Source organism: Numida meleagris, chromosome 1 (assembly GCF_002078875.1).
Source record: "Numida meleagris isolate 19003 breed g44 Domestic line chromosome 1, NumMel1.0, whole genome shotgun sequence".
Taxonomy (NCBI): Eukaryota; Metazoa; Chordata; class Aves; order Galliformes; family Numididae; genus Numida; species Numida meleagris.
In genome coordinates this window covers 40,688,668-40,703,012 of record NC_034409.1, presented here as the reverse complement: position 1 = coordinate 40,703,012, position 14,345 = coordinate 40,688,668, and the positions used below count along the sequence as shown (strand labels likewise).

Sequence of the window (14,345 nt, the reverse complement as noted above, 5' to 3'; positions counted from 1 at the left end):
GCAACCTTGCTGGTCTCAGGAGATCTGCCATCCCCTCGAGGTGCTGGAGGGATGGCCAGGCAACATCACAAGCACCCTGCAAAGCTATCTCTCAGGGAAGGCTGAACCCAAATTCCCCATCTACAGATATCTGAGATGCGGTTATATGCTGATAGTGGCCAGCCTTCAGCTCTGCTTTCCTAAGCAAACGAGTGTATGCCTCTGTTGGCCCACACTACTGGTCTTCCTGGGAATATGGGACTCTCCAGCTACTGAACGTAACATGACATTTGTATGCCCAAATAGCAAGTCTTCCTCATCTTACTGAGGATTGTGCTGTCATAGAAAGCAAGGGTAGCTCTTCAATGTCTTTAGACAGCCAAGTGGCAATGGATTAGCTAAAGAACTATGCTGCAAAAGATGTGTAGGAGGAGAAGCTAGATAAGCTTCAGTAAAGCTGTCAAGAATCTGTATTATCGCGCATTACCACAGCAGCAACACAGAAACTAAAGCAGTTGTCTTTCTATTAATGCTCAGAGTGAGGGATTTAAACATGTTTGCAAAATTGCTGTTTGAGTTCCATGTTTTTACTAAAGCCAAATTGTCTCAATCTGGCCCCTTAGCAGTGCAAAAATCCCCAAAGCAACACTCCTTGTAAGATCACTCAATTGCTTTTATCTGCTGTGATTTTGCAGTACATATACTTGAAAGGCTGCTTAGGCAGTGAAGAATTGCCAAGGGATAACTGAACCACAAAGGCTGTAGTAATAACAGAGGACAAAGCAAAATTGGAGCTATAATTCAAAGATTTCCTTGTTGGGTGGGAATGTAAGCAAATTTTAATTTGCCATTAGCATAGACCCTGTCTAATTTGGTTTTCAGTACAGCCTGTTGCTGAGAGCATTTTTTGTGTTTCACTCAGTAGGAGGCTTCTGAAAATATGCTGTTAAATATCAGGAAAAAAAAAACTTTAAAAGGACTGCTTCTGCGATGTCACCACCACAGAGGGGCCTTTATTCATGCTTCCTAATACAGTAGTACTCAGACGACTGGTCAAATGGTTGAACACATTGAATATAGAGCATTTTCCTGATAGTGTAGCTGACAGACCTACACTTTACAAAATATTTAACACTACTATACTAGAAGTATATTTTAAGCTTTGAGAATGGTACTTTTGCCACAGTTTTTTATACACACTCATTGCAGTCCAGAGAAGTTGCAGAGGCAGCAGTTGGATTGGTATCTGTTCAGTTCGGTAGAAGTATATCCATGCATATGTATAAAACTGAGAAAGCAAATTCGATCATAAAAATATGATAATGACAAATTCTATAATCATAAAAACAATGATAAAAATATGATTTTCTTTGTATATAAACAATACAAAAATAATAACCAATGGATGGCTTATTTAAGATGCAAAACAGTTGTATTCCAGAGTCCACAAAATTATGTATGGCCAGTCCAACAAGGTTTAGTATTTCAAACACAAAGATTCCACAGATCTTGCTGCATTACATCCAATCTTAGCTAGGGTCTGGAAGCTGGCCGTTTGGGGGCATTCTGAGTCATGACCAGACTGCAGCTAAGCTAGGCTCAGGAGGAATCCCACAATTTTCCCAGTTCCCCAACATCTTCTGTTGTCTGGGTGGTCCTTCTATAGAGATTACCCCAATTCTTTATTGCTTCAGATCAGTAGAAGTAGAAACCTTTTGTATGTTAGGTGTCAAAATGACATCAAAACTCACTAAGGAAAAAAAAAAAAAGAGTTAGGAATAGAGTAAGGAATATGTTCAAACAAGAGAAGGAGTTGTAATATTCCTTGCATTTTCTGTGCCTTTTCTATGCCTGTCATTGTGCTTCACTGTTGTTACCCTTAACAATAAGGCATGGTTGCATCTGTATTGTCTTTATACACAGCTCTGCATAATTAACAGTTTTTGATTCATTTTTAGACATGAACTTCTGGAAGAAGCTCGGAGAAAGGGTTTGCCTTTTGCCCAGTGGGATGGGCCTACGGTGGTCGCCTGGCTGGAAGTAAGCGTTACTCACGTTGGTAGGCCACTTCTTTACCTAGATATCATTCCAAAGGGGAAGTGTTTCTTATTCACTTTTACCTGAGATGTGGGAGGTGCAGGTTGAAATCCCTATGACAGGCAGTTCCTTCATCTCTGAAATCCAGTCTAGATGCTGAAGCCTGTCCTTTATTTCAATGGAATTTTTGGAATACATCCAGAGAAATTTATTCAGCAGAAGTCTCTACCAATTTTGACAAAATGAATTTTAGTTTTGGCTTTTAGGTGAAGGAACTACTTGAAAAACACCTACCCAGACCTTGAGGGAGCAAGAAGATCAAACGTCAGGATGGTCTTATACATTATAGACAATCACTCCTACATGGCAAGCCTATACCAGCTCCATGCAGATACAAGCTCTTTGTTGGCTAAAGGAGTAGCGACTGTTCTTTGTCTGCACTGTGTCTCTATGTATTCCCACCTATTCTCATGTCTGATCGTCAGACATAATTTGCAGAGCTTTTCCCTGCAACTAGAAAAAATAGCCCCGCTTCAAAGCTTTAACAGAAGTATGCACAGGGAATAAGTAAAGATGAGGAATGAAAGAAGCTGACATCTACAAAACTTCCACTTCACATTTTATTTGAAGGTTCCTAATGAAAAAAGATGAAATGAAAACAGAAAGGCAGTTCAAGTGTTCAGACATGACCTTGGAAAATGAGATGATATCTTTCTTCCAGAAAAGCAAACTCTGCTAACAAGGAGCATTTGTTAATTTGGCTGCCAACTGACCTTTCTGGGAAGTTTGACAGTTCTGTAGCCAGATTTGTATCAGTCAGAAATATTCACTATTACAATAAAAACTGATTTACTGATTTACTGGTAAGGTGAACATGCAAATGTGTAAGCATTTCCAAGTACTGAAAACAATCTGTCCCTTAATGTCCTCCACAGTGATGTAAAATGTAGGGACATTTCTGGTAATTTAAGCTCTGATTTATTTTTTTTTTTGCCTTGATTCTTAGCAGCAAAATATATGCTTCTCACTGTCTCAGAGAGATGCTGATTGATGTCTATGAATTTCTTGGCAAACATGATGAGAGTAGCACAGGAAAGCCCATGCAGAAGTTTATGTTGCAGTATCCATTGCAAACCGTGTCCTGATGATAAAAAGATATGAGGCAGAAGTGTTGAATTTATTCAGTGAGCATCAGTGCGTTCAGTCAACAGATAGACACTATGTGCATTTCAGACTCTCCTGGGGAAAATGTAATGTGTGACCCTGGAAATGAAAACTGAAATTAATATTCAAGGAGCCAAAGGGCCAATTTAAAGTAGTGGATGTGATTGCAGTTGTGATATGTCCAAACTTTTCAGGGGTCAACTTCTCAGCATTAGCATTTATTCTGGTCACCCGTATGTTGCACAGACATAGCTGAGATGTATTTTACGAACTGTGACTTTTCTTAACTAACGCTGGGAAAGTGTAACTGTCTTGCTCTGTGGATTCACTGCCTAGCACAGTGAATGTGTCCTGCTTTTAGGGACTGTTCTCTTACACCTTCATTCTCTGATAGGGACAGCTGTTTGTTAAAGAACTTACCTAATTTTTTAAAGAACTAATTTACCTAATAAGCAGCAAACACATGAATCTGATTCTGCAGAGAGAATAACTCCCAGTGTTCACGCTTTCCTTCTTTTCAAGTGCATGTACAAAAAAGAATAATATCAAATGTCAAATTAAAAGAGAATATTAAATATATTTTAGGTCTACATATAGTTTCCACATGGGTCTTTTTTTAAGTGCAACTGCATATAATCTACCTAAATTTTCTTTTTTTTATTATTTTCAAGAAGCTTTGTATTTCATTGCAACTAAATTGAGATTAGATCATATTTTTCAGGTTCAGACTAGAATATTCACTATTTTGCTGCCCAGCAGAAATCTCACATTATGCATTCTCCTTCCCAATCCCAGTGGCAAGACCTATGTTCTAAAAAATCTGAAATGTCACCTAGAGTTAAGCACCTAGATAGACTGCTCTTCGTTTTCCATTGTGCTGTCCTCAGAATCTCAGTGGTTATGGCATTTGCTGCTTACATGCTTCTCACACTTTTCTCTGTAGTATGATATATTTCATGCTGTGACAAAAACTTCCCATGTATATGTAGCCTTACTGTGGAATTCTCTCCTTTGGGAGCAAAGAATTGTAGACACTGATAGTCATATCAATGAGGCAGCACAAAATGAGAAAGCTCAGAAGACCTGGCAGAATTCATACTGAGTAGGTCCCAAGAAAGACTGCAAGAGGTAGAGAGTACCTCTTAGAAGAAAGGACCAGGAGGCCGTGTCACTTTGAAACACAGGGCTGCTGCTGACCTAGGCTAGTAAGTCTCCGAAGTAGAAAAACCTGAAGTGGCAATTACATATCTTCTGAATCCATGGTGATGTAGTTGCGCTCACATCTTGCTGCGACTTCTAACCAGTATTTCCAGCCAGGATACCACCATACCAACTTGTTCCTAGATTTGCAGTAAGCACAGTCCTCGCTAGGTTGGTTACCTGTACTGTGCTTAGTTCTATCAAGAAAATGCAAGCTAAGAATGATAAACTGTGCCCCACAAGTATACCATAGGGACGAACATGGAAAGAGAATGAAAACCAGTTTAGGACAAAATGGTAAAAATGACTTACTTGATTCCTATTAGTTGGTCTTCTGTGCATGATAAGACTATAAAACCACCAGCAATACTGACTTTTGCTACAATTTCCTTAAGGGCACAGGAAAGAAGTAGCCCAGATGATGGAGAAACATAGCTTTAAAAATAATCCAAAGCATTCCTTTGCTTTAAATTTCTGGCTACAACAGAAGCAATAAAAAGAGTTCCTGTGAAGTCACGGCAATTTCAGTACTCCTGAAACAATTTCATTTTAATAAAAGCTATGATAATTATACTAATTTGTGAGTATTACTAAGCTTATTCAGGTTGATAGGTGCCTCAGTGATTAATTTAATGTGATAAAAGAAGTGATGCTTGGAACAAACGTGAGCTTTGTCTCAACAGCTCTGGCTAGGAATGCCAGCTTGGTATGTGGCTGCCTGCCGTGCCAATGTGAAGAGTGGAGCCATTATGTCTGCTTTGTCTGACACCGAGATTCAAAGAGAAATTGGAATCAGCAATCCTCTTCATCGCCTAAAACTCCGATTAGCAATCCAGGAGATGGTATCACTCACAAGCCCATCAGCACCTCCAACATCCAGAACAGTGAGTCCTGTTCAGATAACTTCTTTCCCTCTTCACTCTGCACAAGGCTGCAGAAAGGCTTTGGTAGTAGCAGAGTGATTCTGGTAACCCACTGTTTCCAGTCAGCGTGAACTGTCCTTTGGAGAAGTACATGTTCATCATTCACTTGATTATTGATCACTGATACATTTATCTTATTTGTAATTTTACCCGTAGCTCTGCCCTTCTCTTCCTTCAGGTGAACTATCCCAGCCAAATATGATTGTCTTTCTCTTTTTCTGTTATTTACCTTTCTATCATTTGTGGGGTAGAGTAATGCAGGAGGGGGAAGGGGTTGTTTAGGAATACAGCTCTTCTGAATCTCGTTCCCTTTCCCCTTTTTGTACCCTTTCAAATGTTTTCTGTTCTGAATTCACTGCTTGAAGATTCCTCATGGTTTTAGGAGAAGCAGTGATTGCAGGCATGAGGGCAGAGCATGGAAGGGAGAACTGGAACACATGGGAAAGAAAGAAGTAGAGATGCAATAAATATGAAAGAAAAGAGGGGAACATATTAAAAAGAGCCTGAAAGTACATTGAGGGAGAGCAAAAGTGTATGTGCTTCATGTAAAAGACACTTTTTAATGGAAAATGAAGAAAAACAGGCCAGATGGACGAGGAGAAAAAGAAACAAGAAAACGAGATGGGACTTAGATGCTGAGAGGCTGGTGATGATGGCTATGAAAGAGGCAACAGAGACTGAAACAAAAAAGAAAACACACGAACAAGTTAAAAAAAATAAGGTTTGATCAGATGGGAAACATGGCATAGAAGTGAAGGACAAAGGCTACTACTTAATTAGTGCAGCCCAGACTTCTAATGATAAGATACTAATAATATTAATAATTATTATTGTCTTTTGTAATCTCTAATCTTCCTGGAATTCTTGAAGAATTTTTTGGTAGAAATTAGAATTGAGATACTTTGGAGGGGTTTAGCAATTTATCCAGAACAATTGAGCTATGTAAGCAGTTGAGAAACTGGACAAAAGGACTTGAATATTTCCATTGGTTGGCCTTTCACCTTCACACTGCTAAGATGCTTTCAAAAATTATGGTTTCCCATCTGATACCTTCTCCCCACAGAAACCTAACCATGGCAATGTCACAAATTCTAATGTAGGTATATATTATAGGCACAACACAATGTTGAATTACTAAAAATGCATTTAATATCAAAATCCATTTTGGATATTTTTTACTTCAAAGCACAAGAGAATTGTCACTTAGGAAATAAGAAAACAGGACATTCAAGCTAGTAGCTTGGGAATAATTTGCTCTTGATTTCTCCTTGTGTAATTGGCAGCAAAATGCTGCACTGCCCTCGACCATGCATTTCTGAATCCCAAGTCTTTCTGCTTCCCCTCTTCCTCAGGAAGGGAGTTATTTTACTGCAGCTCCCAAGAAAGCACAGTACGTTCCACCTTGTGTGCACAGCAGGCTTCCCACCCCTTTCCTGCCTCATCTCATTGTTCTTGTAAGGACCTAAATGAAAACAATGCAAAGAGGAAAATAGTCTTACAAGCATGTTCTCTTGACATTTTTGTTTCACAGGAATGTGGGGAAAGCAATCATTATTTAGATTACAATATGAGCTTGTGATGTGTGCAGAATATTTAGTCTGGAAAGTCTTTGAGAAATGAAGCTTACGTACAGATAAATCCATGACCTAAAGGTTGTATTTGCTACTTGAGTGTGAAATGCAGCTTTAATTCTTCTTTCCTTTGCGGCTGTGCTCATCCGTCAGTCCTAGCTGAAACACTCCATCACGTCTGTTCGGACTCCTCTAACAAAGACACAAACCAAATTGTCTCAAGTTGTCTCTAACTGCAGCTCGGTAGAGGCAAGATGATGGTTGTGCTGATGGTGATGCTATACGCTGTTAACTTACAGTGGTGCTGCCTTTCTTCTTTACCACTGCTTACCTAATGCGGATCCCTCCTGCCTCCCTGCGGGCCCTGCTCATAGCCCTCAGGCAATGTTTGGGTGACCCATGAAGAAATGGAAAATCTTGCTGCTCCAGCTAAAACGGTTAGTCCTTCCCTTTGCATGTAAGGATTACCACAGTGCTCAAAGCAGCCTCTGCAGGCTGCTTCCCAAGCATGCCAGTAGAAAGAGCAATTCTGTTGTTTCTCAGCAAAAGAAATTTCAAACTGTGTTGTAATCACAAAGATTGTGCAAACCTAAAAACAGGAATTGAAGTTCTACATTGCGTTTTTCCCTGCCAACGTGAAACTTCATTAAGTGAAATAAAATTGCTGAAGTTTTAGTAGTGTTGGTAAACATAAATATAACAATGCTCAACTGACCCGAGGTAGAGTTCATCCTGTTTAATTTGTCAGGAACAGTATAGTTTTGCCATAAAAATGCTGTGTGAAAAGCACTTTTCAGTCCACTCACAAGAACACAGATTTTATTGTGAACATTGCAAGATCTAACTAGAAACAAATAATGGCATTTCTAACACCCGATTTCAGAGAGGAAATGATTGTTTTGGTCATGAACCATAGAAAGTATTTGAGATAATGCTGTAGAGTTTCACTAAACAGTAAAGATTTTATATCTCGAACACGGGGAGATTTGTCCTACTACAATTTTATGGTTTTAATTGTTGCAATTCTGGTAGCTTATCTCAAGGCACTGGCAGTAACTTGAGTTCAGATATTTTATCAGCATATTTTCATGTATGTTTCCATTTGTAGTAAGACTGCTATATGCATGAAAGCCACACCTTCTTTGTAACTCATTTTTATTGTCTTTTTACCTGCTTTACTAATTGCTTCCTGCTGATAACACAGAAAGAGTCTGAAGAAGGCAGCTGGGCCCAGGTATGACATTTTTGCATGATTTTTTTGAATGTAAGGTTAACGATAATGTAACTAACATCTTGTCAATAGTCAAAGAGGAGAATGGTATTGTGACAGTATCTAGTTTGCTAGGGAAAGCACAAACAGATGCATATGTAAATATTTTCCTTAAAAGAAATTGCTGTGATGTATACAACATAATGTTCTCAAGGGCCTAAACACAGTCCTTTATTTTACATGCCCATAACTAATATGATTTGTTAATATCCCAAGGATGATCAAGGATTAAAGCATCCAAATAAATAGCAGCTAGTGTTTTGCTACCCAGAATGCAGGTAGTTTGACAGCCCAAAATATCCTATGGAATTAGGACATTTGGGATACTCCAGCTGCCAGCAGAAAGCATTTACCAATCATTTTGATAGAGTAGGCTGTGTCCTTGCATTCAGCTTGGAGGACTTTTGTTCTCTGAATGTTATAGAATCACAAAATGGTTTGGGTTGGAAGGGATCTTTAAGATCATCTAGTTCCAACCCCCTGCTATAGGCAGGGACACTTCCCTCTAGACCAGGTTGCTCAGAGCCCCATGTAGCCTGGCCTTGAATGCTTCCAGGGAGGGGGCATTCACAACCTCACTGGGCAACCTGTTCCAGTGTCTCACCACCCTCATAGTGAAGAATTTCTTCCTAATATCTAGTCTAAATCTACCCTCTTCCAGTTTAAAACCATTTCTCCTCATCCTGTCACTACATGCCCTTATAAAAAGTTTGTATATTATAAAATATGCACAAACATACGCAGTCTTACTCCCTTTACTTAGGGCAACGTCTCAGTTTCAGAATGAGAGATGAGGGAGCTATGAGAGATGAGGGAGCTGTTTCCAGTCTACATGTTCGAAAACTCCCCTCTACAGTACTAACTTTACCTGTGATGGGTTGTTTAGGGTTTTTTTGTTGTTGTTGTTGTTTCACCGGGTGTAGTATCTGATAAAAAATGAAGCAGTGTGGGAGTTGTGATGTGAATGGAGGCCCCACGTCCAGCTCTGAGTCAGGTCCTGTGCGGTGATCACTGCCACATGGAGACACACAGAATGGGAGAGGATTTTGCATCACGGCAGATAGGGACGCTTGGCAGTGCCACTGCATCCAGACACATATAGGAGAATCATTTACGTTGTAAAAGACATTCACAGTCATCCAACCATCAACCTGACCATCAAGTACCATCACTAGGTCACGTCCCTTCGTGTCCCCAGTAAGGTCACAGTGGTAGGCATGTTAGGTCAGGTCCTTGTACTCACACATCCAATTAGGACCAAGATTTTTGCTTGGTAAATTCACATTCAGAGGCACAGAAAGCCTAAACAGTCCCAGCTGGCTATATTTGAGAGATAGCTTCTACCTCCCAGCTAAACCAAGAAAAGATTTTCCTCTGTTTTGAGAATAGGCAATGAGACATGCCAAGAATTTGAGATCCAACATTTCTAAACTTACACCATCTGTTTTTAGAAGAATCAGAGGCACGAGTGTATAAAACACACCCAAGTATCAGTCTACAAATAGTCTTGTATAATTAGGAACAACATTTTTTGTGTTAGTTGGACTATCAAATATTCTTAAATTTCCTTCTCTGTGTAGTAAATGCACTCACACAGTCTTACTGTCTTTATTATGACATTCCTCTTCTCTTCAACATGGCACAAGAATGAGTGATAGGGGCACTGTATTTTCCCCCACAGAAAGTACACCCATCCTGCACTGTAAGCCTTTTGTCTACAGTGAGAGGAGACACACCAAACCAAAAAAGACAGTTAGACTTGGAAACAATGCTTAGAACTGAGCACCATCCTCTTAGGAAGGTGTGAATCTTGTGATTTATGAGTTATTTTTTCTGTTAGGTTGTAATGTTACCTAACTAATCTTAATTATGCAAACCATATAAAAAATAGCACAACACGTGTGTTTGTTTCAGATACTTTTTCCTCACCCTCCTGAAATCTCAGCTGTACAACGTAGTAGATTCATGTCTCGTTTCTAGGAGAAATCTGGCTCACTCCCATTTTAAAGAGCAAGCTCGCAATGCACTGAGGTTTAAGCTGGTCACAGCTGAAAATATCTCATTTTGTCACCTGCTGAAGACCACTCTGTAAGCTTGGCTGACAACTGAAATTAACCTTTACTCTCAGAAGTAATCATGAAATGAGAAAAGCCATTAGCTTCTATTGGGGAAATCATAGCCTCCACACCCGCCCCCCCCCCAGAGTGACACAAACTTCATTTGGTTCCCTGCAGCCGTGTTTGTGTTACCAAGCATTATGCAGGATCTGCCTGGCGTATGTATTCCAGAAGTTGAATGGACAGCTCATAAGACCATGAAACAAACACATTTTGACTGTTTTATGTATTGGCATGAGTTTAAAACACAAAATGGAAACTATTACTTTGTGTTCTAACAGTTGTTTACATTTTGCAAAGACAGCAAACAGGATTAAAAATGTTAAATATTGCTTTTAGTAACAAATACTTCAGAGTTGCTGACAACTCCGGATAATGAAATGTCAAAATAATGAAAACAATGCATGTTTTTCCTTTAGACTGATTTTCTAAGCTAAGAAGTCTTGCTGGAACCAAACAGAGTATATCGATACACAGTCTTCGGTCTGTGGTGCAACCCGGAACAAACTTATGAAATGACCTTCCCCCCCCAACTTTTCTTTCTTTTTGATTTTCCTTTTAGACCCTGGCCTATGGTGACATGAACCACGAGTGGATAGGTAACGAATGGCTGCCCAGCCTGGGCTTACCTCAGTACCGCAGTTACTTCATGGAGTGCCTGGTCGATGCGAGGATGCTGGATCATCTGACGAAGAAAGATCTGCGTGTGCACTTGAAAATGGTGGACAGCTTCCATCGGTATGTCTGCATGTACAAGGCCTCTCGTGTCTGCTGCAGCACTCCATGCTGCTCAGAGCAACAGTGCTTGCTATTTGTAGTTCTGGCCTGGAAAACCTCATAGAAGAGTTTGTGCCGAGTGTCAGAAATGTGAGCAGACAGACTGACTCCTTCAGTAACAGCAACTGCATCACAGTGCTCTCTTGTAACTGAGATGCTGGTACAGATAATTTCACAATAAGCAGGCAACCATTAATGTATAAATAAAGCCATTAATAACAGATAATCTAACAGTTAATATATTAGTGGCATTAAATTATCAGAAAATGTTGGACTAAGATTGGCAATCCTGAGTCCTTGTAATAACGAAAAGCTGTTGTGTGCAGCACATACAACAAGCTGCCCATAGAATGAGCAAATTGGCACTTGCTTGGGTTATCTAAGGATGTAGCCAGGAAGCTAAATTGGAAATATGGAAATTAAGGCATTTGACTTCAGGGGAAATGATGTTTATGTGACAAGAAGTGGATTTAGTAAAATTTACTGTCTGACACGCCTGTTTGAAGACTGATTTGACAAAACAGTTAATTGGTCTCCCAAGGCCTGACCTTTTCTTAATGTTTTAGGTTACTTATGCTACAACATGTATTCAAACATGTTCCTTTTGGTTTGTCCATTTCATTTTTAAAGTCTGTGTAGTTTTTTTAAATTATTTTGCTCTCCTCTTTTTCTCAAGTCCTGTTACATGGGCCTCATGAAACACCTCGTGACACGCAGGAAAGACATCCTAAATATGTTCCCATCTTCACATTTTTCTTTATTAACTCTGTAAATGTTTCTCTTTAAATAACAGAACAAGCTTGCAATATGGAATCATGTGTTTAAAGAGATTGAATTATGATAGAAAAGAACTGGAAAAGCGAAGAGAAATGAGTCAGCATGAAATAAAAGGTGATAGTTCCTGGGAATTAATACTGGGAATGTTTCTTTTGAAGCTTCACACTACTGACCCCTTGTCATGCCATCTTAGCAAAGCATTTAAGCATGTGCTTTAAATAAACCTTGCACAAATCCAGCTGTCTGCAGAACACAGAACCTCTCCCTAAATTAGGCACAGTTTAATACTTTGCTAAATTGGGGCTGCAGTTCTGAACAGCGGTTTGATGTCTACCTTTTGCTAAATGGGATACTGGGCACAGATCCTACCCATCTTTAAGTCTCGGACACAGAAAGCCAAACAGCCTCGGGTCACTGAGACTTGTGGGGCAGCGCTGGGACACGTGGGCACTCAGGGCCCTAACCCTGAGCACTTGGACAAGTCTTTGCCCTTGATTTCCTAGTTCACAGTGGGCACTGCAAAGAGGTTGCCGTGGGGGAGGCCACCGAGGCAGTTTTTTGAAATATATTCGTATATATAGGAGCAGTTCCTAACAGAACCAGCCTCATTAGAGGATTTAGCAGCTGGTTTAGAAGTATTTTTCTCTGCAATGCTCTCTGGAGCAGTTGCAGCCTCACTGCACGGCTCCCTTTGTACGCAGCAATTAGGGTTGTTGCTCCCCACCCTCCCCAGGCCAAAAGCAAATCCTTTGATTCCTCAAGCATTGCCCGCTCTCAGAGTGACAGCAGTTAGCTCCTTTCAAATGCAGTGCCTGTTGGAAGAACCGAAAAGAAAAAAAAGGTGTTTGGGGGAATTTAGAAGGGTAAAAGTCTTTCTTTGCTCGGGGGCAGGTGATGGCATGCACTAAACCAGACTTGGAACTGGAGGCATCAGGTCTGCCAGAGCAGCTGTGACTGGATTCTCATCTGGGGTTTTGGATTTTGGTCTGGGATCTTGGGGTTGCTCCAGCAGAGCTGAGAGCAGGGTGACTGCCATCACATCACCCCCCGGCCTGCGTCTTGCTGGCACCACCACGCAGAGGTTGGGCTCAGCGCTCCTGGGCTGCAGTTGAACCCATCCTGACACCAAAGTCTGGGATGTGATGGAGAACACTGCTCCTGGGAAAAGCTCCGCTCTTCCGAGGCTTCAGGAAAATCCCTCACCACAACACAAAGAGCAGCACAGCATTTCCCACTCATGGGTGCAAAGAGCAGTGAGCGTAACTTTCTTTTAATCTAATGGACAGGGTAGGATACTTCTTTTTTACAATAGCGAGATCCTTGAAAATGGCTTCCCAGCTCATTTTGTTGCCCTAGCCTTCTAATTTTCATGGACCTGGACAGCAAATCCAGCTTTCAGAACTAAAAATAGTTCCTGTCTCTGACACTGTGAATTCTCCGCCAGCTTCGGCAGGTGCAGGCCCAGCCCACAGATGTCTGATACAAGACACTCAAGTGAAACCTCAAGGAATGGGTATTTGTGCTGTTCCCCTGCACGACAAAGCTCTAAAATCTTGCTTAAGAATTGGAAAGGGTTTGGGGAGGTGTCCATTTCACCCCCGCACTATCTCAGGCCTGCTTGCCTTAAGTCCATCTGTCTCAAAGTGAGGTGCATTCATCGATCAGTGAGCCATAGAGGCTCCCTTAGAGCTGGTAAGTGGACAATGGGGCTCTAGAAGAGGTGGGAGGAACAGTGTTCTGGAAATGCCCTTTGGAGGCACGTGGGAAACAATTTCCTTTGGAAACCATTCAGAACAACCATTTAAGGGGAAGGCAGCTAAAGCTGCACAGCTATTCCCACACCTTGAGTTTTGAGTGGGAGTTCCTGAAGCCATTCCAGCTGTGCTAAAATAGTTTCTTGGCATGCCCCATACAGAAATTAAACCAGTTGGAATGCATGCACCTGCACAGTTTGGAGGGTACCAATTACCAGACCCTGACCCAGTGTCATGTTCTTACAGATGTGCTGGTGTGGAGCAACGACCGTGTCATCCGCTGGATACAAGCTATCGGCCTGCGGGAATACGCAAACAATATTCTAGAAAGCGGTGTACATGGTTCCCTCATAGCACTGGATGAGAACTTTGATTACAGCAGTTTAGCTTTATTATTACAGATTCCAACACAAAACACCCAGGCAAGTCTGCTCGTGCTACTTTTGGTTAAGCTGTACCCATGATTGCCATTGATTCCTCTTCAACCATTTTAATTGTTTACTTTGGTATCTCTAGGCACGGCAGATCCTTGAGAGAGAATACAACAACCTTTTAGCACTAGGAACTGAAAGACGACTTGAGGAAGTAATTAATTTTATTTTCAGTATTTATAAACTATCACAGTAAAACATAAAAATGGGATGCAATGCATGAAGATATGTTAATTCACATATGGTTCAAAAGAGTCAGTTACAAGTGTTAAAAAAAAATTAGGAAAAGCCAATCGAGGTTTTTAAAGTGACTGCTGTATGGCTACATATCCATCCTTAGCATTT

The 14,345-nt window shown here is 40.7% G+C and overlaps 1 protein-coding gene across 23 annotated transcripts in view; it reads left to right on the top strand.

The window, feature by feature from the left end:
* Nucleotides 1-14,345, top strand: part of PPFIA2 (PTPRF interacting protein alpha 2) — a 209,645-nt gene that overhangs the window by 187,512 nt on the left and 7,788 nt on the right. For 17 of the 23 annotated variants that reach the window (XR_002434677.1, XM_021385290.1, XM_021385289.1 and 14 more), the window contains 8 exons: nucleotides 1,938-2,019; nucleotides 5,064-5,264; nucleotides 7,249-7,311; nucleotides 8,079-8,108; nucleotides 10,824-10,999; nucleotides 11,832-11,929; nucleotides 13,816-13,991; nucleotides 14,086-14,154. Coding sequence is in view for 20 of the 23 variants with exons in the window: in XM_021385290.1 (XP_021240965.1) it covers nucleotides 1,938-2,019; nucleotides 5,064-5,264; nucleotides 7,249-7,311; nucleotides 8,079-8,108; nucleotides 10,824-10,999; nucleotides 11,832-11,929; nucleotides 13,816-13,991; nucleotides 14,086-14,154 (895 nt within the window). In the remaining 3 variants the exon portion in view is untranslated. The remainder of the gene's footprint in view (nucleotides 1-1,937; nucleotides 2,020-5,063; nucleotides 5,265-7,248; nucleotides 7,312-8,078; nucleotides 8,109-10,823; nucleotides 11,000-11,831; nucleotides 11,930-13,815; nucleotides 13,992-14,085; nucleotides 14,155-14,345) is intronic. The other 6 variants (XM_021385285.1, XM_021385273.1, XR_002434678.1 and 3 more) reach the window with 5 other exon arrangements.